General features: G+C 35.5%; 1 protein-coding gene across 2 annotated transcripts in view; it reads left to right on the forward strand.

Moving 5' to 3' along the window:
• DNAJB14 (DnaJ heat shock protein family (Hsp40) member B14) overlaps window positions 1–25,897 on the forward strand; it is a 52,250-nt gene that overhangs the window by 20,791 nt on the left and 5,562 nt on the right. For both annotated transcript variants that reach the window (XR_006524624.2, XM_044766376.2), the window contains exons 2-7: window positions 1,007–1,178; window positions 7,971–8,116; window positions 19,895–20,080; window positions 21,627–21,721; window positions 22,521–22,630; window positions 23,494–23,666. Coding sequence is in view for 1 of the 2 variants with exons in the window: in XM_044766376.2 (XP_044622311.1) it covers window positions 1,007–1,178; window positions 7,971–8,116; window positions 19,895–20,080; window positions 21,627–21,721; window positions 22,521–22,630; window positions 23,494–23,666 (882 nt within the window). In the remaining variant the exon portion in view is untranslated. The remainder of the gene's footprint in view (window positions 1–1,006; window positions 1,179–7,970; window positions 8,117–19,894; window positions 20,081–21,626; window positions 21,722–22,520; window positions 22,631–23,493; window positions 23,667–25,897) is intronic.

Raw genomic sequence — 25,897 nt, forward strand, 5'->3', positions numbered from 1 at the left:
TCTCTTAGATCAAGCTTGATAATTTAGATGTTTATATCATTTGTATCCTTAGTGATTTTTTTAGTCAACTCGATGTCAGTTATTGACTGAAATGTGTTAAAATCTACCATCATGGTGGATTTCTCTTTTTTTCCTTTTAGTGCTCTTGTTTTTTTTTTTATGTTTAGTTTTAACTTATGGGAAGTTTCAGACATACACAAAAGGGAAGAGAATAGTATAGTCAATTACTACACCCTCCTGTCTGTAACCATTATGAATATATACGGCCAATTTTATTTCATATAGTCTCTCCATCCCCTTTTTTATGCCCCTCCAGCATCTTAAAGCAAATCCTAGACATAACTATTACTGTTTTATAGACTCAGTGTTCAGATTTACTCACACATTTACCACAGTATTTGCTCACCCTACATCTCAGCCTGTCTGGAAGCATTTTCCTTCTGCCCAAAATATACATGTTACAGTATCCTCTTGTGAAACCTTAGGGGTAAATTTTCTTAGTTTTTGTTTGTTTGAAAACGTTTTTAATCTTGTGCATTTTCTAGAAAATTGCTGCAGAACTCAAATTGTCAGTTTATCTTCCTGAGCGTTTTGAAGATAGTGTTATTTTAGCTGCCATTGTTGCTCTTGAGAAATAAAATGGGAAGTCTAATTTCTGTTTCTTTGTAGATAATCTCATTGGCTACTTTAAAGACTATCTCTTTTTTCTTTGGTATTCTGCAGTTTCACCATGATATAGCAAGTAAAAGTATGTCATAAGTAATTGAATGATAGTAATTTTGAGTTATTAGCTTTAAATTTCTTAACATTCTACTTTTACATGGTGATTAAATGTCTGTAAACAGTTATGTGCATAAGGGAATGCTTGCTCTTTAAAAAGGTCCTATCGTAAATCTTTTTGGAATACACGATTTTTAATTTGTTGTCTTTATGACTTTCTTCTCAAGATCGTGTGTATGTACCTTCATGTAAACAGGCATAGTATGCTCTCTGTGTCTTTCCACAGCACTGTTGGAAATAATTATGAAAAATGGAAGCACTGCTGGAAGTAGCCCTCATTGCCGCAAACCCGCCGCAAGTGGAGATCAGGGCAGGCCTAACTGCACGAAGGACAGCACGACTGCGGGTGGGGAAGGTGGGAAAGGCTACACCAAAGACCAGGTGGATGGAGTTCTCAGGTAGGAAAAAGTCTGACTTACCTCAGCTGTAATTGATACTAATGCAGTTTTTAATGTTAGAACAGCTAGAAAAGGTGTTTGAGTTATATTTCGATAGAACAGACATTGAGGAATTGAACTCTGGGTGTCTTATGCTTTATATTCTTTGTAAAATCAGTCTGTAAAGTACTGACTCTGTGGAAGTTTCCATCTTTTAAAGTAACTATAGGCCACAAAGGCACTTCCAGATAATTTTTTCTTTGAGGAAAATTATTTCAATTTTTTGACACAGTGAAGTGTTTTGATAATAATATTGAAAGAGGATAAAGAATTGTGTTGTTTTATGTATACGTGAAAACAGGAGAATTCCACATGATAGGAAAATTGAGGGCAAGCAACAACATTTTCTATTATAAATAAAGATATATAATATCACATATTAATGAAGTTTTTTTTTTCTATTTATGTTCTTTCTTTAAGGCTATTTTTATATATATGCAAACACTATAATGTCCTCTCCTTTTAATATTTTTCTTACTCTAATGATTCTCAATGTTTTAGTTTTACCTCATGATACACTTCTACAGAAGAATTAGGTAAAGTTGAAAAATTATGAACTAGGTTTTGAGGATCTGACTTTACTAATTTTATACTTAAGAAAAGATTTTCTGAAAATAAAAGGAACCTGTGAGTCTGAAACACTAGAGAAATAGTGTTTTGTTTCCTGCTACGGCTCAGGAAGCTGTGCTGACGTGGCACTGATGTTCTCTAGGGAGACCAAGGCGAGCGCGCCAGGCTCTGCACAGGCTGAGTCGGGAATGCACGTGCAGTCACTTAGCGCGCGTGGAACTAGCTCAAGTGAAGAGTCGGTAAAACTACTAGGTCGTCTTTCTCTTTTGCCCTTTCTTACCTGTTTCTCTTTTAGTCTTATTTCCTTTCTTTTCTCACCCTTTTTCCTCCATTTTTGCTTTTTAGTTCATTTTTTTTACTCACTATAATTTGGAATTAAAGCCATTTTGAATCAAATATTAATGTATTTATATTTTGCTTTTTTTCTTATGTATTTAGATGCTAAAGCTTGATTGTAATATTTTATCTGAGTGTGACCACAATAGTAAAAGAAGACTGTCTAGTCTTGGTAAAGCCATGGAAAAGGGTATTTGATTAGCATGAATGGTACTGAAGCACTTTGAGAACATAAATAATGTTGCTAACCACTTTTATAACTATAGTATTGTGTCAGAGGTGGCGGAATATGTGAGATAAGTGAATAAATGAGAGACTTGCTGGAGAATTTCTTTAAGCAAAAACTTTAATTAAACAGTGTGCTGAGATGAGTTCCAGGAAACCACATCTATCCGAAAACAAATTGTCTTTTCTGGTAGACGTTATTTTGGTTGGGAGAACATGTTCTCAATGAAGGGCCTAAATAGTGTTCATTGTATCATATGTGAGTTTTACTTAGAATCATTTTGTGATTTCTTTTTTGAAAGACTATAGAATCACGTATATATTTGAAAATATCACCAAGAAAATATAGTTGACAGTTTTGGAGTATAAGACTCTCCTAAATCTGATGTTATTTTTAAAAAACCTTCTTTCTCTATTTCTTTTACCCTAGCCTTGAAAGGAAAAGAGGAGTAGCTCAAGGTGTGGTAGAAATGAAGAAAGAGCAGCACTTTGCTTTGCTGTCTCTGTTTTGGTAGGTAGGCAGGGGGATGTTTTGAGAATGGAAGAATGACAGATGCTAGTGGGTGCAGATACACTTTGTATATGGGCCGAATTGACAGATGGAAACATAAAACCTTGAGGGAGTTTCTGTTGGCTTCTGTATTCTCTGTGAAATTGGAGATAAGATTTTCCTCTGAGAGTCTGAAGAAAAGAGATGAGAGGGAAAGCTCGAGCAGAGTGGGGAAAGGCTGGGCTCTGCAGAGGGGGAGGGCGGAGGGGATAGAAGGGTTGCTGCTGAGCCTTGAGGTCCTAGCCAGGTCCAAGACTCTGAGTTCTTATCGGGTACAAGTATTAGCTTAGTAGTACACCTGTATTAGAGATTGTTTCTCTGGTCAATAATTTTATTAGACCTTTTTTTATTAAATAAATGTAGTTTTTTTCTTTGGGGACTAAATATGATTGGAACTTTTTTTTCTTTTTAAAGATTGGCACCTGAGCTAACAACTTGCCAATCTTTTTTTTTTTTTTTTTGCTTTTTCTCCCCAAATCTCCCCCAGTAGATAGTTGTATACTTTTAGTTGTGGGTCCTTCTAGTTGTGACATGTGGGATGCCGCCTCAAGATGGCCTGCCGAGTGGTGCCATGTCCGTGCCCAGGATCTGAACCGGTGAAACCCTGGGCCGCCAAAGCAGAGCACGTGAACCTAACCACTGGCCCACGGGGCCGGCCCCGGAACATTCTTTAATCGAATCCTAAGTTGTTCCAAATACTTCAGTTGGTACCTTATATAAAAGTTGCTAAGCTGAATCATGTAACGCTTATTCGCTATGTTAGCCTTCAGAAGTGTTGCTTTAGTGAGGTGACAGATCACCAGCAAATGCTTACATGCTGTATGTTGTTGTGTTTTGTTTTACTTACACATAGGGGATTTTCCTGAAGACAGCCGTGTTGTCTTGGTGGCACGATTATGCACATCAGTTGCTCGGTGACAGTTTGGCTCCATGGAGAAGCCATGCAGTAACACTGCATCCATTGCGTTAGGAAGAGCTAGTTTATAGTCACTGAGGAACGTGTGTGACTTTGTAAGATGAATTCTCTGTGAAACTAAGCACTGTTGTCTTTGTGTTGAAGTGTATTAAAAAATTGAGAAAAAGGTGTCATAGATCTAATTTGAAGAGGTTTTTAATATCTCATTGACCAAAAGTCCATTTTTTTATTTTAAAAATTTATAGGATCAATGTGAAATCATTAACTGGACCCACCGTTATATTTATTATTAGGAGACTTCTGGACTACAGCTACGTCATTTGAATTACAGGGATTTGATTAGGATTTGATATAAGCTGTAGTTCCTTAAATGAAAGGAAAATAAATCATTGGCTAAACTTATAAAATCATCCCTTGTCTCAGGAATAAAAAGTATTTCCTTAAACACCAATTAAATTTAGAGTCTCTTAAATAATTAGCTATGACATGAACAAAAGACTCTCAAGAGGACCTTCCTCCCGTGCCCACGGCGCTCTCTTGCACTCCGAGGAAGACGCCAAAGGCTCAGCCATACACGCTTCTCCTTTGCTGAGCTCCTGACGGGCCTTTCGGGCCCTGTTGCATAATACTTTCTTCCAGCGTAGGTAATGGGTTACATCTTTTTAATTTATTTTCATTTTTCTTTGTTTTTTAAAAAATTATTTGATGAGGATGGAGAAGAAAGTTTGAATCTTTCAGTAAGAAGTGAACTGTAAAAAGTGTGACAAATGCATTTAGCTGGTGAAAAGGAGCACGATGAGCAAAATATGAATAGAAATAAATATGCAAATGGTAATTTCTCATTCAAGTGTGAAAAATTAGGTAAATGAGTACATTTGGAGCATTTACTGAAATATGTAGTCTTCATCCTGTCCATTGGTGATGTCGACTGTATACCTCGCTGCTGGCTTCTCAGAGAATTTCTCCTCTAATCTGTGATGAAAAAGTCAGTGCAGGGAAGATATGGTAGAGCTCGATACAGCTAAGAATTAGTGAAATAATTGTTTTTCCTACCTTTTTTCTCTTGATGGCAATTCTTAGCTTTTTGACCCATGTCTAGAGGATTGTGAATGCCAACCAATTTGCCTACACTGTCAGCACCCGCTCCCGGGCTGCCTTTTTCTGTTGTCTAGCCTTTTGTACTCAGGAAATACCAACAAAACAATTTTAGAAGGTTAATCTCGTACATAATTAAACATATTATGCATTCAAACCAAATAGTAATGACTTTAGGATTGTTCAGTGTTTTGTTTATCACTGCCTTTTTTTCCTGCGTTCAGATAGTGTCTGTCATATTCTTAGCTCTATTCCTTGTCCCACAGTCTCTCTTCCTCTATTCCAAATTGATTTTTGGTGCCAAATACATTTTCATTACAGCACTTATCATCTTTGGTCCGAAAATGACTTTTAGACCCTATTTCTGCCATTAAATTGAACCAGTGATCCATCCTTCCGTCATGAAAGGTGGTGGCCAGGCCCAGTCCCTGCCTTCAGGGGCCTGTAGTCTGGAAGAGAGGTCAGACAAGTAGACAGGCAGCTGCAATAGGCAGAGGTGATTCCTGGGACAGGGCTAAGTTCAGAGGGCTTTGGGAAGGTATGAGGGCCATCAAACTTAGTCTTGACGAATGTGAGTTCTGGAGAAAAGGAAGAGCTAAGCTGAGGTCTGAAGAAGTTGTAGAAACTAACTGAGCAAGAAAGGAGGCAGAGAAGGCATGTTCTGGGCACCAAAACCAACATCTGAAAATATCTAGAAGAGGCGAGAGTCTGTTTAAACACTGGAAAAGCAAATAGAAGGGCGGAGGATGACTACTCTGGAGTCTGAAGGGCTCCTTTTCTTCTTTCTTCTGGTTCTGAGACTGCAGTAGGATTGTCAAGTCAAACTGAGATTTGCATCCTTAATTCTTAGATCTTTCCTAACCACTGTTCAAAATAGCATGCCTACCCTTGGCCACTTTATTTTTCTCTAAATATTTATCACCATATGATGTGCTTTCTGTTTACTTGTATGTTTACTCATTGCTTGTCCCGCTCCAATTGTGAATTTAATGTGAGCAGGGATTCTTCTACTGTTTATTCACCACTATAGTATCTGAAACAGGGTCTGGCAGAAAGCAAATGTTCAGTAAGTTTTTGTTGAAGATATAAATCTCAGTTCCCATCTATTGCCTGGTTATATGACTTTCGGCAATTTACTTAACCACTCAAAGCCTTGATTTCCTCATTGGTTAAATGGGAATAATATCCGCCTGATGAGGAGTAAATGAGATAATTTGTGTAAAGTAATCAGCATAATAAGAAATTTACAGTTTTCTTTGTGAAATTGGTGTGGACTATTCAGAATTCTTCATATTTTAGAAGGGTAATAGGAAGCATATATATTATACATTATATCATGTTTTAGGAGGGTTTGGTAAGCAGCCCAAACATCTAAGAATAACATTTCTGCAGCAAAACGTACAAATATTCACACTGAAATGGGATAAGTGAAGATTCTATAGCAGCTTCACATCTGTTTGGGTCAAATTTTTCCTCTGAAAGAGTTAAAATCAGGTTTTTGCAGTCAAATTAGTTATAGAATAACTCATTTTTCAGAGCTTTATGAATATTGGAACATGGATATGGGATTGTGGACCTGTGTAGGTGTTGTATAAATGGCCCCTCCCCTTTTTTTCTATCACATAGTTTCTAAACGTATCTAGGAGAGTGGGTCTCTACAAACCAGGATCTTTCTCTCTTTTGTTCGCTAATGTATCTCAGGTGCCCAGAACACAGTCTGGGATGTAGTTGGTGCTCAATAAATATTACTGACTAAATAAAGGAAATGTCATGTTTATGAAATAAAATTGACTTGTGTTAATATTTATTATCTAAGGTAGAAAAATCCAATTTTAATTATTATTACTATAAAGAAGACTGCGTAACAGATTTTTGTTGATGTGATTATAAGAAAATTTCTATAATGTTATACAGTAGCTTCTCTTTTTTTTTCCCTTGTTGCTATAACAAATGATGAATACTTTCATAATGAAAGGAGAGCTAAAGCTCATTTATTCCAGAAACATTTGTTGAGATCCTATCATGTCCCGAGCACTGTGATGGTTAATAGGTTCAGTAGTAAAAAATGATCAACTAGGGTTCTTTTCTTTGACAACTTTGAGTCAGTCTTTGCCATTGTTTAGCTGCCAGTGAACAGTTATGCCTCAGATCCTCTTGCCTGTTACTGCCTCTATCACCAAGCACTCACTCACAGAACACATCTAAAGTCATAAAGGACTCCACAAAAAATATTTAAAATGTACCTGGATTTTAGTGAAGGAAAATTACTAGGTCATGGGAGAATGTTAGCATCCAAAAGTGTTAGTGTTCTCTGCTCCATTCAGAGTATTTCTTTTCCTAACATACTTTAAAGACCCCAGGCTTAAATCTGTTACGTCTTTAGGGTTATAAACTATGTAAGTAATCTTTAAGAGTATGCTCATCATCATGAAAATCGTGTGTAACAAACATTTTTGAGTCCCATGATGTATTTTATTGTGATATTTTATCTTTTTCAGAGAGTGATACAGATGAATTCTCTTTAGCATAGCCAAGCTGAATTAACTTGCCTCGACACTGAAACCATAGGGTACTGTAATTGTTGTACATGCACTAAACTGTTGCTTTGATATTTGGGTAGGTCTAGGTTATGCAACAACAAAAGTGCTGGAATGCAGTATGTGTTAATCCTTAGCTGTGACATACTTGCGAGGAGTTTTGGAATTTCTTTATGCACTTGAGTACTATAAAATTGTTCTTATCCTCTCATTTTGGTTACAGTGTGTGCTGCGTCCTTCACCCACAGCTGTTAGGGGCTTTGCTTTCTTCTCTGTAGTTGTGATAAATTATACCAAGGACATTCTCATGGCCGACTCTCCTTAGACTGAAAAGAGGTTAGAGGAATGGTCTGTGGTCAGAAAAGAGAAGGAAACAATAACCCTTAACAGTAAAAGCTATCATTTGGTATTGAGAAAATGATCCACAGACAGTCCTTTATACTATTCTAATCAGTACAAAGTTAGATATGTCATGTGAAATTCTTCCTTGAAATTTACATTATAACATACTCTCTTGTTCACAGCATAAACAAATGTAAAAATTACTATGAAGTACTTGGAGTTACCAAAGATGCTGGTGATGAAGATTTGAAAAAAGCTTATAGAAAGCTTGCTTTGAAGTTTCATCCAGACAAAAACCATGCACCTGGAGCAACAGATGCTTTTAAAAGTAAAGTAAACCTTTTAAAGCAGTTTTACTAAGCTCTTTTTAAGGTCCGCTTTGTTTCAGAATATTAAATTCTGCCTTTAGACTGGTGCATTTGGAAGCCAGCATAAGCAAGGGTCCTCAAAATCCTTTAAAACTTCACTATTAACTTATTATACCAAAAGCCACACAAATGCACTTTGGCTTTACAAAAGGAACATGCCAGCTTTGGCGAAGTCCTAAGTAACTTGTATAGATACCCGTACATGCTTTCTAGCTTACCGTGTACAAGTGATGTGATGATTATGCATGAGCTAGCATATTACCAACTGGTTCTAAGGAAACTAAAAGCAAAAAAAAGCTTTTGAGATATTGGAGACTGTCTAGAATTGGAAATTACTTGGAATCACTATCTGCCCAGTGTTCTTAGATTTGTATTAACTCTGGCCAATTTTTGCATTTTTTGTATGTAGTTTCAACTAATGGGATATTTTTTCTTTTTAAGAATTAGTTTCTTTCCTTCTGCCTACTATTCACTTTTCTTCATTTTCTTTCTCAATATTATTTTAGTTTTTTGTCATTTTAGTAAAGAAATGTTAGAGAACTGATTTTGTAATTTCATGTTTGTTACATACCATTTATTCATAATAGTTAACTTTTAAATCATAGGAAAATGCTGAAGTTTGTGATGTTCTTGTGAATTTGGCATTCATAGAGCCAATGTATAATATTTACAGTGAATTGCTGGAGTCTTGGAATAATAAGAAGGAGATACTCATTTTTAAAATGTTCCTAAAAGATAGACAACTCAATTGGTCTTTCAAAAAAAATATTGTTAAAATTGTTTCAAAAATAGTTTTATTTCTTGAAGGAAGTTGCCAAGCAAAATCCATTTGGGGATTATGAATATATTCCAATAAAAGCAGCCGCCAAAGTGGTGCTGGTGGGAGTGAAGTGGCGCTGTGCACTGAGCGCCTTCTCTGTGTTTCCCTCAATTGAAAGTGGTATGTTGAAAGTACTGGAAAAGTTTCTTCCCTCAAAAACACTAACTTTAGCACATAGTCCCCTAAAAGGTAAAAAATGTTTTTCACATTATGAATTAAAATAATTTAAAGTTTTTGGTGTTTTTAAAAACGTTTAAAAACATTTTGGCAGTGAATTGTTTGCATGTTTGTGATCTGCTAGGTGATTTCAGTATTAATTCTTCATTAATGCTGAGAACATTAAACTGTTTCTTTCTCCCACTTGTATTGAAGTCATGGTAGCATTATTGGTCTTGGAATAACAGTAAGTGGATCTACCAATATTTTTACAGCCTGTGTTACGTTTGGAAGAGATGAGCAGTGTACATGTCCCCCCAGCTTGACACTCAGAAGGGGTTTTACAAAGTGATTGTACTTTGGGGTGATACATTTCAGTTTTATGCTGTGCTTTGCAAAACCAAAAACTTAATGTTTATCAGTGTGCTAGGAGGTGATTCATCTCTAGAGGAGAGGCTCAAGCTATTCAGTACACAGAGGTTATATGTAAATCAGAAGGCTAATTTATTAATCCCAGAGAGGGTCAGAATAGGGAGTTGGCTGATGAGCCCATTTTTCATTAAGTGGAAACTATGTAGAAAACCCAGGTTGCAGTCCACAGATGCTTGGTGAGCAAAGGTAGTTAATTAGAGAATATTACAGCTTGTGTCATCATACAGAAATGGCAAGTTTCATTCATTCAGCACACAGGGTCTTTTCATTACCTCCTGAATCATCTTGTTTTATCTTTAACAAATAGATCTTAACCTCTGTTTTTGGGTTATCAGGCTGTTTATTCTAAGCAAAGACTATAGTTTTTTCTTTTGTGTAAAAGGTAAGTATGGATTGATTGCTCTGTAATTACCAAAACACTTTTTACAGAAGATGGAGAACACTTGCTTTTTATTTCCTCCAAGAATAAAAAAAGAGGAGATAATTGGTTTCCGGAATTAAATTAAATAGATATTTTCATTTGTGTGTTTTGTAAAGCTTTAAAAATAAAGAGTTGTTATCAAGGAGGGTATACTAAATGAACTCTGAAGCTCTTTGTTCTTTACAGTTAGTATTGTAAGTTTCTCAAAGCAGGGAATATTTTACTTACATCTACAGAGGGACTTGCACAGGATATAGAAACATACTTTTAAAAAAGATTTGAATGAAATGGATCTCTTTTCTTCTCTTTGACATCTGTGTCTTCAAAACATACTCAGTGTGCATTATCTTCAAAGACTCTCAAGTATTTCAGAGACTATTTGAATTGTACCTGGGCCTGTTGACATCTATATGAATGTTATAACAAAGGGCATGGATTAGCTGTTAATGTATTTGCTTGATAAATAATAATGGATCAGATGCTGTTGCCCATGTTAGGTCTGGTTGTTCAGTATTCTTAACATCTGGAATCTGTGTCTAAAAACAAAGAAGTCAGTTCTGCCCTTTGGGCTAGTGTCTATAGAGAAATACAGTAAGAGAATATGAGATCCTCTTACTCAAAGAATTTTTAATTTATAAAGGGGAAACAAGTCTCTCACAGAACATTTGGAAATAATAATAATACCTAACATTTGACAAGCATTTCATAGTTTTCCATTACCATTTTTAAAAATTTAATGCTTGTTAAAAATCTTGTGAAATAGTCAGGGGACCCATGTCATCCTCTTTTCACAAATAAGAAAATTGAGGCTCAGAGAAACTAACTGATTTACCCCAGGATCTCCCAGAAGACTGAATATAAATAAATACCAAAACATAGAGTAAAGATTTCTGAAGAAAAGTGAGAAATGTAAAGTAGCATTATGATCAGAGTAACTGGAGAAGCCTTCATATAATAGGTGAGAATTAAGAGTTTTCTCGAGATGAGTATGATTTCTGTGATTGGAGGAGAAGGAAGATGGCAGAAGCTTGGGTATGAGAATGAGGCAAGTGATGTAAAAATGAATGAGGACTTCCACTTTCAGGAAGATGGAAGAGATGTACTTATCCCTGAAAGGGGTAAAACTGAGTGTCCTAAGTACAACTGAATATTATATATAAAACAAAACAAACATAAGAAAACTCTGATGAAAGGTGGAGAGAAGAAGGTAGACCAGCTAGGGACCTTGGCACCCAAAGAACAACATGGCAGTGAGTTGCTTGGGTTTTCATTTTGCCTTTTATATGTCAGACTAGGTGCTGGAGAAGCAGACAACCCAGAAACACCAATGAACACAGACAATCTCCAAGAAAAGCATGCTCTCTCTAGTCAAACAACCAGGAGAGGGACAGCCTAGCAAGACAGAAAACTTTTAAGCAGTGGCCATTCTACTACAACCAAATACCACAGAAAAACCTGTGACTGCACCCATACCCACACCAGCAAGGCTGAGTAGAGAACTTAGGCTGCCACCCTCTCTGAGCTGTAATGAGATGCCCTAACCCTCCAGTTGGGGTGGTAACAGAGAAGATCGAGTAGGGAGCTGATACTTCCACTCCTACCTGGCAGCAACAAGGCATCCCTTCCTTTCCCCACTGGAGTAGTGTCATAAGTGACCTGGTGGTAAGCAAAGGTAAGCAAAGCCATATCCTTACTACACCTGGGGAGCAGTAATGAGGCACCCCTATTCTTGCCAGCCAAGGGAGTATCAGTAAGGACTTGATGAGGGACTGGCAATCGCATCCCTGCCCAGCAGTAATGAGGTTCCCCTCCCTTCAGCTGTCATCAGAGGCCAAGGAGGAAATCTGGACTCTTTTTCCACCTGGGAGTAACAAGGTGCTATTCCCTTTTTCTGTACCAGAGTAGTGTCAGAGGAGGACAGTTAAAACAGAAGCTTTAGATAAGATTCAGAGTCTCATAAGGTAATACCTCAAATGACCACATTTCAGTTGAAAATCACTTGTCATACTAAGAACTAGGAAAACCTCAAACTGAATTTAGAAAGTCAGTCACTAGATAGGCACATGGAGATGACTGAGATATTAGAATTGCCTAACAAAGATTTTAAGGCATCCATCATAAAAATGCTTCAATAAACAATTACAAAAAATGTTTGAAACAAATTTAGAAAAATAAGTGTCTTAGCAAAGAAATAGAAACTCTGAACAAATAAACAAAAGGTGTAATGAGTCAAATGGAAATTTTACAAGTTAAAAATCCAAAAGCTGAAATAAAAACTAGCAATAAATGTAATAAACAGCAGAAGGACAGAAAGAGGAAAGAATCAGTGAACTGGAAAATAGAAAAATAGATATTATCTAATCTGAACTATGGAGAAAATAGACTGAAAAAAAGAAGAAAGAACATAGCCTCAGGGACAAGTGGAATCACAACAAAAGATTGAACAATCGTATCATTGGGGTCCTGGAAGGATAGGCGAAAGAGAGCATAGCTGAAAAAGTACTCAAAAGATAAAGATCGAAAACTTTCCAAACTTGGAAAAAGATCTAAGCTTATATAATTTGAGAAGTTGAATGAATCCCAAACAGATAAACCCAAAAAATCTACACCGAGACACATCACAGTCAAACTTCTGAAAACTAAAGACAAAGGAAAAATCTTGAAAGCAGTAAAAGAAAAATGACACCTTCCCTATAAGGGGAAACAGGTCAAATGACAGTGAATTTCACATCGGAAACGGTGCAGGCCAGGAGGGGATGGCACATTTTTCAAGTACTGAAAGAAAAGAAATTCAGAATTGTATACCCAGCAAAAATATCCTTCAGGAATAATGAGGAAATCGACATTTTCAGATGAAGGAAAAATAAGAGAATTTGTCCCTAGCAGACATGCCCTAATAGAATAGCTAAAGGAAGTTCTCTAAACAAAAGAAAACAATAAAAGAAGGAATCTTGAAATATGAAGAAGGAAGAAAGAACATGGTAAGCAAAAATATGGGTAAATGCAATATTTTTTACTGCTTCTCTTGAGTTTCTCAGTTATGGTTGACACTTGAAGCAAAAATGTTAACATTGTCTGATATGGTTCTAAATGTATGCAGAGAACATATATAGGGCAATTATATTATAAATGGATGAGGATAAAGGAAAATAAAGAGAAGTAAGGATTCTGTAGTACACTTGAAGTAGTAAGATGATGATACCCGTAGGCTGTGATAAGTTATATATACAATACCTAGAGCAGCTACTAAAAAGCAGGAAACACTGGATAAATCAAAATGGAATTCTAAAAAGATGTTCACGTAACTCACAGGAAGTCAGGAAAAAGAGAACAGAAAACAAAAAGTAAAATGGCAGACGTGAGCCCTAACTTATCAATAATTATATTAGATGTAAATGATCTAAATATACCAATTAAAAGATTGACAGAGTGAATTAAAAAAAAACATGACTATGTTTTTCTACAAGAAGCTCAGTTCATTTATAACAATATAGACAGGCTGAAAGTAAGGAGGTGGAAAAAGATATATCAAGCACACATTAATCAAAAGGAAACAGGAGTGACTATATTACATAAAGTAGACTTTAGACTAAAAAAATGCCAGAAAGGGACACTGTATTATTTTAAAAGGGTCAGTTCCTCAAGAAGACATCACAGTATAAACGTGTATGCACTAAAAACAGATATGCAAAATATGTAAATCAAAAACTGATAGTACTGGAAGGAGAAATAAATAAATTCACAATTATAGTTGGAAATGTCAACACCTCTCAACAACTGATAGAATGAACAACTAGACAGAAAATCAGCAAGAATATAGAAAAATTAAACACCATTAGCCAGCAAGATCTGATCACCATTTACAGAACACTCCGCCCAGCAACAGCAAATTATAAATTCTTTGCAAGTGCCCACAGAGCACACTCCAAGATAGAGCGCATCCTGGGTCATAAAATAAACCTCCAGTAAGTTAAAAGGCTGAAATCATACAGAGTGTTCTCTGGCCGTATGAAATTAAAGTAGAAATCAATAACAAAGGTAATTGGAAAGTGTCCAGTCACTTGGAGACTGGACAACACACTTCTAAATAATCTATGGGTCCACGAAGTCTCGAGAGAAATTTTTTAAAAAATACGTTAACTAAGTAAAAATGTAGCATTATCAGAATTTGAGGGGACCAGCTAAAGCAATGAGGGAGGAAACTTATGACACGAAATGCGTATATCAGAAAAGAGGAACAGCCTCAAATCAGTCATCTAAGCATCCACCTCATGAACCTAGAAGAAGAGGAAAATAAACCCAAAGCAAGAAGAAGGAAGGAAATAATGGTGAGAGTGGAAATCAATAAAATCGAAAACAGAAAAACAACACTGAAGATTAATGAAACAAAAGAACTAATTCTTTGAAAGATCATTGAAATTGACTGACAAAGGAAAAAAGAGAACAGTTCTACACACAGATTTACAACTTAGATGAAACGGATCAATTCTTTGAGAATTACAAATGATCAGGACTCAGTCAATCTGAAGTAGATAATGTGAACAGCTAGCTCTGTAACTGCTAAGTAAATTAAATTTGTAGTTAAGAAACTCCCAAAAAGAACCCTCCAGGCTCAGATGCCTTTACTGGAGAATTCTTCTTTAAAACTTTTAAAGAAGAATTAAAACCAATTCTACGCAGCCTCTTTGAGAAAATAGAAGAGAAGGAAACATTTCCCAATCCATTTTACAAAGTAAGTATTACCCTGCTATCAAAACCAGTCAAAGACACTATGAAAAAAGAAAACTACAGGCCAGTATTCTTCATGGAATAAACTCAAATACCCTTAACAAAATATCAAAATTCAGTAATATGTAGAAAGAATGATACACCCTGACCAAGTGGAGTTTATTCAAGGATGCAAAGCTGGTGCACTATTCAGCTATCAATCAGTGTGATCTTCTATACGAATAGAATAAAGAAGGAAAATCTCATGATTTTATCAATCAGTGCAATAAGAACATTTGAAAAATTTCACCACTCATTCATGATAAAAACTGACAGAAAAATAAGAATAGAAGGGAACTGCCTCAAACTGATAAAAGAGCAGCTACAGAAAACCTTCAGATAACTTTGTACTTTCAGTGGTGAAAGACTGAATGTTTTCCCCCTAAGATTGGGATTGAAGCAAGAATGTCCTCTTTCACCATCTTATTCAACATAGAGTGGGAAATTCTAATCAGTCCATTGAGGTGAGAAAAGGAAATAAAAGGCACACAGATTGGAAAGGAAGATATCAAACTGTCCCTATTTGCAAATGACTTGATTATGTATAAAATCCAAAGGATTATACCCCCACCCCCCAAAAAATCCTAGGACTAATAAGTGAATTCTGCAAGGTTTCAGAATACAAGATAAACATACAAAAGTCAATTTCTGTGTTTAGAAATATTTAGTATATTTCTATGTACTAGCAGTGAACATGCAGACACTGAAATTAAAAATATATTACCATTTACAGTCAAACACACAAGAAATGCTTAGGTGTAAATTTAACAAAACTTGTATAGGATGTGTTTACTGAGAGCTTTACAATACTAATGAAAGAAATCAGAGCAGAGCTAAATAAATGGAATGGTATATCACGTTCACGGATTTGAAGACTCAAGACAATAAAGATGTCAAGTCCCCCCAAATTGATATGCGTATTTAACACAATTTCTGTCAAAATCCTAGTAAGACTCTTTTACAGATAAAAGCAAGTTTATTCTAAAACTCGTATGGAAAGACAAACAACCTGAATAAGTAAAAAGAAAAGAATGGAGTAGGATTAATCACTGTACCTGATTTCAGGACTTACTTTACAGCTACAGTTATCAGTGTGGTATTGGCAGAGAGATAGACACATAGATCAATGTAATAGGATAGGAAACCCAGATATTGACCCATACAAAGAGACCCAGCTGATTTTTGACAAAGCTGCAAAAGCAATTCAATGGAGGAAAGATAACCTTTTCAGCAAATGGTTTTGGAGTAATTGGACAGTCATAGGCAAAAAAAATTAACTTTGATCTAAATCTCACAGTTTATACAAGAATGAACTCAAAATGAATCATGAACGTAAATATGAAACAATGTAAATATAAAACAACAAAGAATCTAGTAATAGAAACTTAAAACTTCTTATTTACCGAGATTTTAAACACTTAGCAGAAAATCTTGGGAGCAAATCTTTAGGATGTTAGGCTAGTCAGTGATTTCTTAGACTTAACACCAAAAACATTTTATGAAAGGAAAAGTTGATAATTTGGACTTCATCAAAATTATTTAATTTTTTGCTCTGCATCCTGTGAAGAGGATGAAAAGACAAGTGACACACTAGGAGAATATATTTGCTAAACGTGTATCTGACAAAGGACTAGTATCTAGAATACGTGAAGAGCTCCTCAAACTCAAAATTAAAAAAACAGACAATCCAATTAGAAAATAGGTAAGAGACATTCCACTGAAGATGATATACAAATGGGAAATAAGTATATGAAAAGATTTTAAACATCATTCATTAGCATTAGAAATAATACAAAGTAAAACCAAAATGAGATATGACTACACACCCATCAGAATGGCTAAAATAAAAAATAGCAACAACACCAGATACTGGTCTCGATGCGGAGAAACTGGATCACTCGTACATTGTTGATGGGATGTAAAATGATATAGTCACTCTGTGAAAACAATTTGGCAGTTTCTCAAAAAACCAAATATTTGGCTACCATACAATCCAGCAATTGCATTTCTGGGCATTTGTTGCAGGGAAATTAAAATTTATGTTTACCCATAAACCTGTACATGAATGTACACAGAGTATTATTCGTGATAGCCAAAAACTAGAAACAACCCACATTTCTTTCGGTGGGTGAATGGTGAAACAAACAGTGCTACCTCCACACCATGGATATGAACTGTTGGCTTCCTAACAACCTGAATCAGTCTCCAAAGAATTATGCTGACTGAAAAATGCCAATCCCAAAAGCTTTCATTCCATTTATGTACTGCGTTATTCTATTTATGTAACAGTCTTGAAATGCCAAAATTATAGAAATAGAGAATAGATTAGTGGTTGTCGGGGGTTAAAGAAGGGATGGAGGGGAAGGAAGTAGGTGTGGTTCTAAAACAACAAGAACAAGGTGATGGAAATGCTTTATATCCTGACTGTACCAATGTCTCTATCCTATCTGTGATATGTCCTGTAATTAAAAAGATATTACCATTGGGGAAATTAGGTAATAGGCTCAGGGGATCTCTCTGTATTATTTCTTAGAATTTCATATGAATCTAAAGTTACCTTAAATAAAAAGTTTCGTTAAAGAAAAATGAATAAAGTGGCAGGTATCTTTTGGTGAAGTAAGTGAGACACGGGTAGCAATGTATTTTGTAAGGCTTTTGAATACCAAAATGAATTTTGGATTTAATTCTTGAGATCATAAGAAACTGGAAAAAGTTCTTGATTTTGAGTGTAGCACAAAGTAAATGTATAGAAAATTACTGTAGTCAGTCGATTAAACAAATTTTCTTACATACATAATTATGGATTATTACAGTATTTCACAAATATCTGCTAAAATATCTTAATGTTTGGAAATTATATTTTTTAAAAAAGAAAAATCTTGGTTAAGTTCACAGGCTCCACTTCAGTGGCCCAGGGTTCACAGGTTCGGATCCTGGCTGTGGACCTACATACTGCTCTCCTCAAGCCACACTGTGGCAGCATCACACATACAAAATAGAGGAAGATTGTCACAGATGTTAGCTCAGCAACAATCTTCCTCAAGCAAAAAGAGGAGGATTGGCAACAGATGCTAGCTCAGGGCCAATATTCCTCACACACACACAAAAAAGAAGTCTTGAAGATAGAATTGGGTTGCCAATATAGTAATAGTTTAAAAAGTAATAGCATTATTAAATTACCTGAAATAGTCCATTACTATATAGTCGTTAAATCCTGAAACTGATATTATTACTGGAAGTGTAACTTTAGCAGATATTGAAATATACGCTTCGTTTTTATAGCTATGGGTTAATACCTTGCTGTAGTTTGTAAGTACATTGATTGGATCTTTGATTATGCTTTCCCATTGGAGCAACATTATAAGTGATGACTATAATTTCTGAGTCATAGATCTACAGTATTTGAGAATCTGAAGAAAGTTTTGGACCATCTCCTCAAATAAATGGACCGTCCACCCGATTTTTCTTTTTCTTTTTGTTTTTTTTTAAAGATCTGCACCTGAGGGGCTGGCCCCGTGGCCGAGTGGTTAAGTTCGCGCGCTCCGCTGCAGCCAGCCCAGTGTTTCGTCAGTTCGAATCCTGGGTGCGGACATGGCACTGCTCATCAAGCCACGCTGAGGCAGCGTCCCACATGCCACAACTAGAAGGACCCACAACGAAGAATATGCAACTATGTACCTGGGGGCTTTGGGGAGAAAAAGGAAAAAAAAATCTTAAAAAAAAAAAAAGATCTGCACCTGAGCTAACAACTGTTGCCAATCTTTGTTATTTTTTCTCTGCTTTATCTCCCCAAATCCCCCCGGTACATAGTTGTATATCTTAGTTGCACATCCTTCTAGTTGTGGCATGTGGGATGCCGCCTCAATGAGCCCTGACGAGCGGTGCCATGTCCGCGCCCAGGATCTGAACCGGCAAAACCCTGGGCCGCTGCAGCGGAGCGCGTGGACTTAACCACTCGGCCACGGGGCTGGCCCCATGATTTTTCATACAATAGGGTTCACAAGCCACTTGAAAGCTATCTCTGTCCCAGGTTTAAGAAGCCCTATGAGAAGAAAAGTTCTAGATTATCTGTATATAATTAATTTCAGTGTGGTATATAATCATCTAAAAACAACTACCTAATGAGCATCTGTTTGCTTGCACGGTACCTATGGCAGCCACCACATGGGATCCAGAAAGTATTTAAAAAATATCCCATTTTGCAAGAGGCTTACCATCTAGTTTAAGAAGCAAGCTGTGTTTATGAAATGATTAATTATTAGAAGTATCAGAATGAGAATAGGGTAGTTCCTGCTTTTAGATCAAAGCATTACCGCTTTTGTAAATTACCTCAAGAAGACATTTTGGTAATCAATTTACTACTGCCTCTCTTGGACACAGGAGTATGAGATTGGAAATAGAATTCTTTGTAAATAAATATCACATAGTGGCAAAGTGAGATAGGAAAACTAGAGACTATCTGGATTCATTGAGAAACAATTCAGACTTTGTGCTGGCCCTTGGGGACATTGCAGTGAAAACATAGACACAGTCCCTACGCTCATGGAGTTTACAGTTTTAAGAGCAATAAATTGTTCTGGAATAGAATAAAAAATAGCTCATTCTGGGCTGGAGTGTGCAAAACAAGGTTCATGGTGTAGGTTTCACAGTGTACTTAACGCTGCTAAAAAAAATTTGACCTTGAACAAATTTCTTAGCTTTTTTGAGCCTCAGGGGGCTCATGTGTAAAGTGGGAATAATAATGGATGACGTAGTAAAGTAAAGAGGGTGGCAGTTGGTAGCCACTGCTGTATCATTGGTTTGAATGGAACTAATGAATGACTAGATTAGGAGACTCAAAAAGGAAGAAGCAGGATGTTAGGGGATGGAGTACAATAGTATCGAAAGATGGACATTCCTTTATGTTCAAGGCAGTAGGGAGACTTGCCTGTCTAGGATAAAAAATTGTGTTGGGAGCTAGTAATATGTATAATTGCAAACAATGTATAATACCTTTAAAAGAAATTGTTACTGTTTTACCGTTTTCTTGATTAGTCTCAAAGTAATTTTTTTCTTGTTATTAACATGACAGTGGCTTTTATATGGGACTGTCTTAATAATATAAAAACTTTGCTTACCAACTTTTACTCATTACTTTTTCAGAGATTGGAAATGCTTATGCTATTTTAAGCAATCCAGAAAAACGAAAACAGTATGACCTCACAGGCAATGAAGAACAAGCATGTAATCACCAAAACAATGGCAGATTTAATTTCCATAGAGGTTGTGAAGCTGATATAACTCCAGAAGACTTGTTTAATATATTCTTTGGTGGTGGATTTCCCTCAGGTATTTTAATGTTAATTATAAATATTATATTTTATCAAGCTAGAGATCCTCACCTCCAGTTAGTCTGTTTAGAGATTTATCTACCTTCTCCCCTATGTTTTTCCTAGTATTATGATCCTGTGATGGTTTTTCATAAAGGTAGAAGAAAAATGTTAGATTTATTAGCTTTACTGTAAGTCTCTCTTTCACTTAAAACACATTTTAATAATAAAAAAAGAAATGAAGAGCACAGATATTCTGTATTTTATATAAAGCTGAAGAAAGGATGTGTAAGTAGGAAAGCCAGTGGCAATGTCTTAGTTAAGTGCTCATACAGGTACAGGAGGTATCCTATACCCTGGACAACTATTTGACGTTGGTTCTCTGGAGCTCTATGTAGATATTTCATTAATAACATTATAAATTACTAATTTGGATGTATGCGGAGGTACTGTCCATTGAAATATTAAAATATCTGATTCATAGGTTATATATAAAGTAAGTGGGTTTTTAAAATTACATTAAGATAGAAATAATTACTTGAACTAGGCTATCAAAGTAAAGTATTCTAGAGGAACTACTAAATGAATGGATTTTATAGTACCAGCATGAATATTGAACTCCACTTAGATTTACTGTGAGTTGTTTGTGGGGAAATTAATTTTCTTTCAGAGTAGCTCCTCTAAGGTGGTTAAAATTATAGCTCCAGTCTTGTTTACAGCATATGCTTAATGTGCTAAGTTAAACATTCTATTCAAAATTAGGAGAATCTTTATGCATGTAGCAGTATAATTTGTCCTGGTGGCCCTGTCTGAATATTATTCAGAAAGATTGGTCATTGATAGGACATTTTATAAAGCATCCTTGAAGGAAGGAGAATGTTAAATACAAATTAATGACTGAAAATATAACCTGTATTTTGATGTATTAGGATACATAATTACCTTTCACAGAAAAATTATTCAGACTAATAATTTTGACTGAAAATATGCTAGAAACAATCAAAAATCTTTCAGATTTTAGTGAATTTTCTGGTAGTTGATTTATAGTTCTTTTGTTTGTTATAACGTTGTTTACTTTGTCATTGGTAGCCATTTCTGGTTGGTCACCTTATTTGAAAACAGCTTGAATGTTTATCAGCAAGAGAATATTTGAATAAATTGTGGTCCACCCATACCATAGTATATTACGCAGCTGTTTTTTCAAAAATGAGTTAGAGCACTATCTCTTGATTTTCAGAGATATTTGTTATTCATTGGTAAATGCAGAAGGCAGAGTTTCAGAGTAATGATCCAAGGTTTGTAAAAGCAACCGACTACAGCAGAAGTCCTCTATGCATGCAGTGTTCAAGTTCTCCTGAAGAGGGAGCTTTACTTTAAAGGAAGTAGGGTCCGGCGAGAATCGTCCCTGTTTCCCTCCATGCGTCTCTGACAAGAGGAGAGGGCCATAAGCATTCACTACTTAAATATGCATTTTTTCAGTTAATTTAAAAAATTAAAAATGTAAAAATAGGATTTTTCTGATCATAATTGCTATCCCTAATTTAACCTTGTTTTTTATTTTCTAGGTAGTGTACATTCATTTTCAAATGGACGAGCTGGTTATAGCCATCAACATCAGCATCGACATAGTGGACATGAAAGAGAAGAGGAAAGAGGAGATGTATGTTTATGATATAATTAGAAATCATAAAGTGGCAAATCTCAGCTCAGGAAAAGTAATTAGAGTTGTCTGAAAATAGGGCAGTTTGTTTTAAAAGGAAGTAATGAATTTTCTCCCACCACAGGTGAGGGGTAGAGACTAGACAATCCCTCAGGGGTATGAGGGGAGCAGGGTAGAAGTCACGGTGGAGGGTGGTTGGGCATATGACACCTTCACATTTGGTGCTCTGTGATTCTAATGAAGATAACACCTGCAGTGGGCATGTTTTGAAGGTAACTTCTTATTGTTGGTCCTAAAGGATTTAGAATTAATACTGAAAAAGGTAAATTGGAAGTAACTCTCCTTGTTCTAATACAGTTATACCTAATTGCATGTAGCAGTTAAATTACATAAAGTAGAAAGGTAGGTGGAAAGAGCACTAGACTACAAGTTAAAAGGCCTGGGCCCCCGCTCTGCCACTCATCAGCTTCCACGGTCCACCCTCAAATCCAAGGTGAAAAGAGCTTTACAACCTTCTGCATAGTGGTGGTCTCTCTGTGCATGAGAGAAAGGAGAACGTCCTCATCTGTAAGATGAGATCAGGTTAAATCAGTGTTTTCCACATCAGGATCTCAGGTGAAGCAACTGGAAAGTGGTATTTTGAAGACTCACCCCAGGAAGTTGTTAGATCAGGCAGATTTGAGAGCACTGAACCAGATGATCTCAAATCCTTTCTGCCTCTCAAAATGTGTGACAACTGTTGGATTCTTGACATCTATGGTTATATTACAATTTGTTATTCTTTGATGATTTTTTATAGGGAGGTTTTTCTGTGTTTATCCAGCTGATGCCCATTATCGTATTGATCCTCGTGTCGTTATTAAGCCAGTTGATGGTCTCTAGTCCTCCTTATTCCTTATATCCCAGATCGTAAGTAGCTAAGTGAAATTTTACAAAAAGAATTGTTGTTTCTTATATAGCTTCCTTTAAAGATCTTTGTGCTTTTTTAAACTTTTAAGTGCCAAATCTTCTATTACCACAAGTGTACCAGATTTAAAAGTCTCTAATTTTAAAAATAGTTTCTCAAGTGATTAATTTGTATTATATTGTTAGTTTACATTTTTCTTGCATTGTGGATAAAGACAGAAGTGCTGTCTTCGAAGTTGATAGCAATTTCCTATAATAGGTAACATGTTGACATTGAAAACAAAAAATACTTTAAAAGATAAAAATACTTTAAAAACAAAAATAAAATTGTGATTGATCTTACAGAGATTTGTGTCATTAAGGGGGGAATCACTTCACTCCTCTGTTTGTAAAATATTGATTAAATAAAACCAAATATCACTTTTTTGTTATGTGAAGTCTTTTTCCATAATATACTTTATATATCAGAGGTCAAGACATAAAGGAAATTTAATGCAGCATCCATTCTAGAAAACTTTACTGTAATACAATGAATATAAAGGAAACTTTGTAAAATCGTATTGCCAGTGATTTTATAATATTAGAAACGGATTGGTCTAAAAACAAGAAATACCTTCTTATTTTTTCCAAATAAGATTTTTGTCAACTAAAAACTGAGAGAACTTATAAGAACATAGTATATTAAAATATGATTGCTTTTTATGACATGAATGGTGGTTTTAGGCAATTGGAGATAATGTGAATAAATGATTACCAATATTAACTTTTTAATTATTTTTAATTGCTTTTCTTAGCTTGGTTTGGAGTAGCAGATCAGAATGTACAATTTTAATTAAAAAAGTAATGATCAAGCATTTCTTTTACAGTGGATCAGGACAAACTATTAAAATGCAGACAGAAAACTTGGGAGTCGTCTATTATGTCAATAAGGACTTTAAAAATGAATATAAAGGAGTATTATTACAAAAGGTAGAAAAGAGTGTGGAAGAAGATTATGTGACTAATATTCGAAATAATTGCTGGAAAGAAAGACAACAAAGTAAGTTTGTCAAATGTTTAACATTTAGAAACTTACTCAGAGTCTTTGGAATTGATAACTATAGATTTCTCTACTGAAGAAGTATTCTAGAACCGCCTGGCACATGATTGGAACTCAATAGTTAAATGAGACAAAGTGTTTCAATGTACATGTGGCCTAATAACAGTGTTTAGCACTTAGGAAGGACTTGATAAATGGTATTTGTGTTATTGTTGTATCAGTAAATATCTGGTTGAATAAGTGAATAATACCAAATTTCAGTGTATTTAAGATGTTGTCAATTGTAACATGCATCATTTTATGTGCCACTAAGAAAGAAAAAATCCTGGCACATAAACTGTGTCATCAATTTTAATATGCATTCTGTTTCAGAGTTAAGTTTGAAACTCTTCATTAATTTAGCCTACACATTTAGCATTTAATGTACGAGTTTTATGGACATTTCATTTTCCTTTATTTATTTTGTGTGTAGAGAAGTCCTTGGGAACACTTAATCAAGTTGTTTAGCATTTTCCAGCCTCAGCTTCCTTAATTTAAGAGGCAGCTCCACCTATAAAAAGGTTGACCATAAGAATCTACTGAGATGCTGCATGTGAACTGAGTGTTATTATAGTTTTTGTTTTTCTGTCAGTTCGGAATAATAAAGTAGACCATATAGTGTAGACTTTGGAATTAGACTAAAGTTGAATCCTTGTTTGAAATTTTTAGCTGAATGATTAGGGCCAAATATTCATTCTAACCTCTGTGAGTATATTCTTTCATGTGTCAAATGGATGATGATGATGAGTGGGAGGAGGAAATAACTATCATTTATTTACTGCTTATTGTTTTGGTCACTGTCCCAAGCACTTTATATATATATTAACTCATTTAATCACCACAACAACACTATGAGGTTATTATACTCATTTTATATATGAGGAAACTGAGACAGAGAGATTAGTAAATTCTCAAGGTCATAGAGGTGTTCTATGATTCAAAACCAGTCAATTTGTCTCCAGAATCCACGCACTATGTTCCACAGTCTTCTCAATAATACCTAAATTTATGGGTTTGTTGTGAAAATTAAATCAGGCAATAGCTAAAGTGTTTCTCATGTAGTAATTGCTCAGAAAATGGTAGCAGTTACCATAGTCTCTCACCCACTAGGGAAAATTTGATGAAACATAACCTTTGTATACTTCAAAGAGCATTCTTATCTCTGGCCTTGGTCTATATAATGGCAATTAGAGGAAGTACGACCTCCTTGGTCTCCAAGTCTCTGAGTCTGTAAAATCAGTCTGTTCCGTGTGGAGAAGATTACATTAGACTAGTGGTTTTAAACTGGGAATGATTCTCACCTGTCTCCCATGGGACATTTGGTAATACCTGGAAACTTGTGTGTGTGTCAACACGGGGTGAGGGTGGAAGGGATTACTCTTGGCGTCTAATGGATTGAGGCCAGGGATGCTTTGAACTTGCTACAATGCACAGGACAGCTCCCTATAGCAAAGAATTGTCTGGCCGCAAATGCCAATATTGCTGAGGTTGAGAAACCTTGCATTAGCTGAAGGTCTTAATGGCAGTATGTACCAAATTTTATTTTATTGTATTTCATTTCATGTCATTTCATTTTGTGTTCTGTAGTACCTTGCACAATTTTTTGCACATCATAGGCATATAGTAAATTCTTTATGGATGTATGAACAATTGGATGAATGATTAATGAATTTGTATGAATGAATGTATTAAAGACCTGTTTTATTTTGTGTTAAAAGAATGACTAGCGCATTAGGTGTATCCACTTTCAAATACAAGTTCTAGTCCTCAGCTAACTGGCTGATTTTTGGATTATGCTTACTTACATTCTATTTCCTTAAATAATTGATAATTGACTGTATAAAGAGAAAGAAGGAAGGAAAAGGTATTCATATTTATGGAAGATAGTGTAATGCTATGGTCAAAGTGCAGACTTTGGGACTGCCTTGCAAGATCTTGGCTCCACCAACACATTATGTAGGCCACACTACATAACCTCTCTAAACCTGTTATCTCATTGTTAAAATATGGACCATAACAAATAATGTATGTTAACACTTAGCGTAATGCCTTGCACCAGTAAGTGTTCACTATTGTTACTCATTATAATTATTTTTTATTCCATCCCTACTATAAGCCAAGTGTTTTTGCTTGGCATAATTTAGTTTAATCTTTAAACAGTCTGGTAAGATCAGTATTAATAGGTTTCATGG

The sequence above is a fragment of the Equus asinus genome, chromosome 3 (assembly GCF_041296235.1).
Source record: "Equus asinus isolate D_3611 breed Donkey chromosome 3, EquAss-T2T_v2, whole genome shotgun sequence".
NCBI lineage: Eukaryota > Metazoa > Chordata > Mammalia > Perissodactyla > Equidae > Equus > Equus asinus.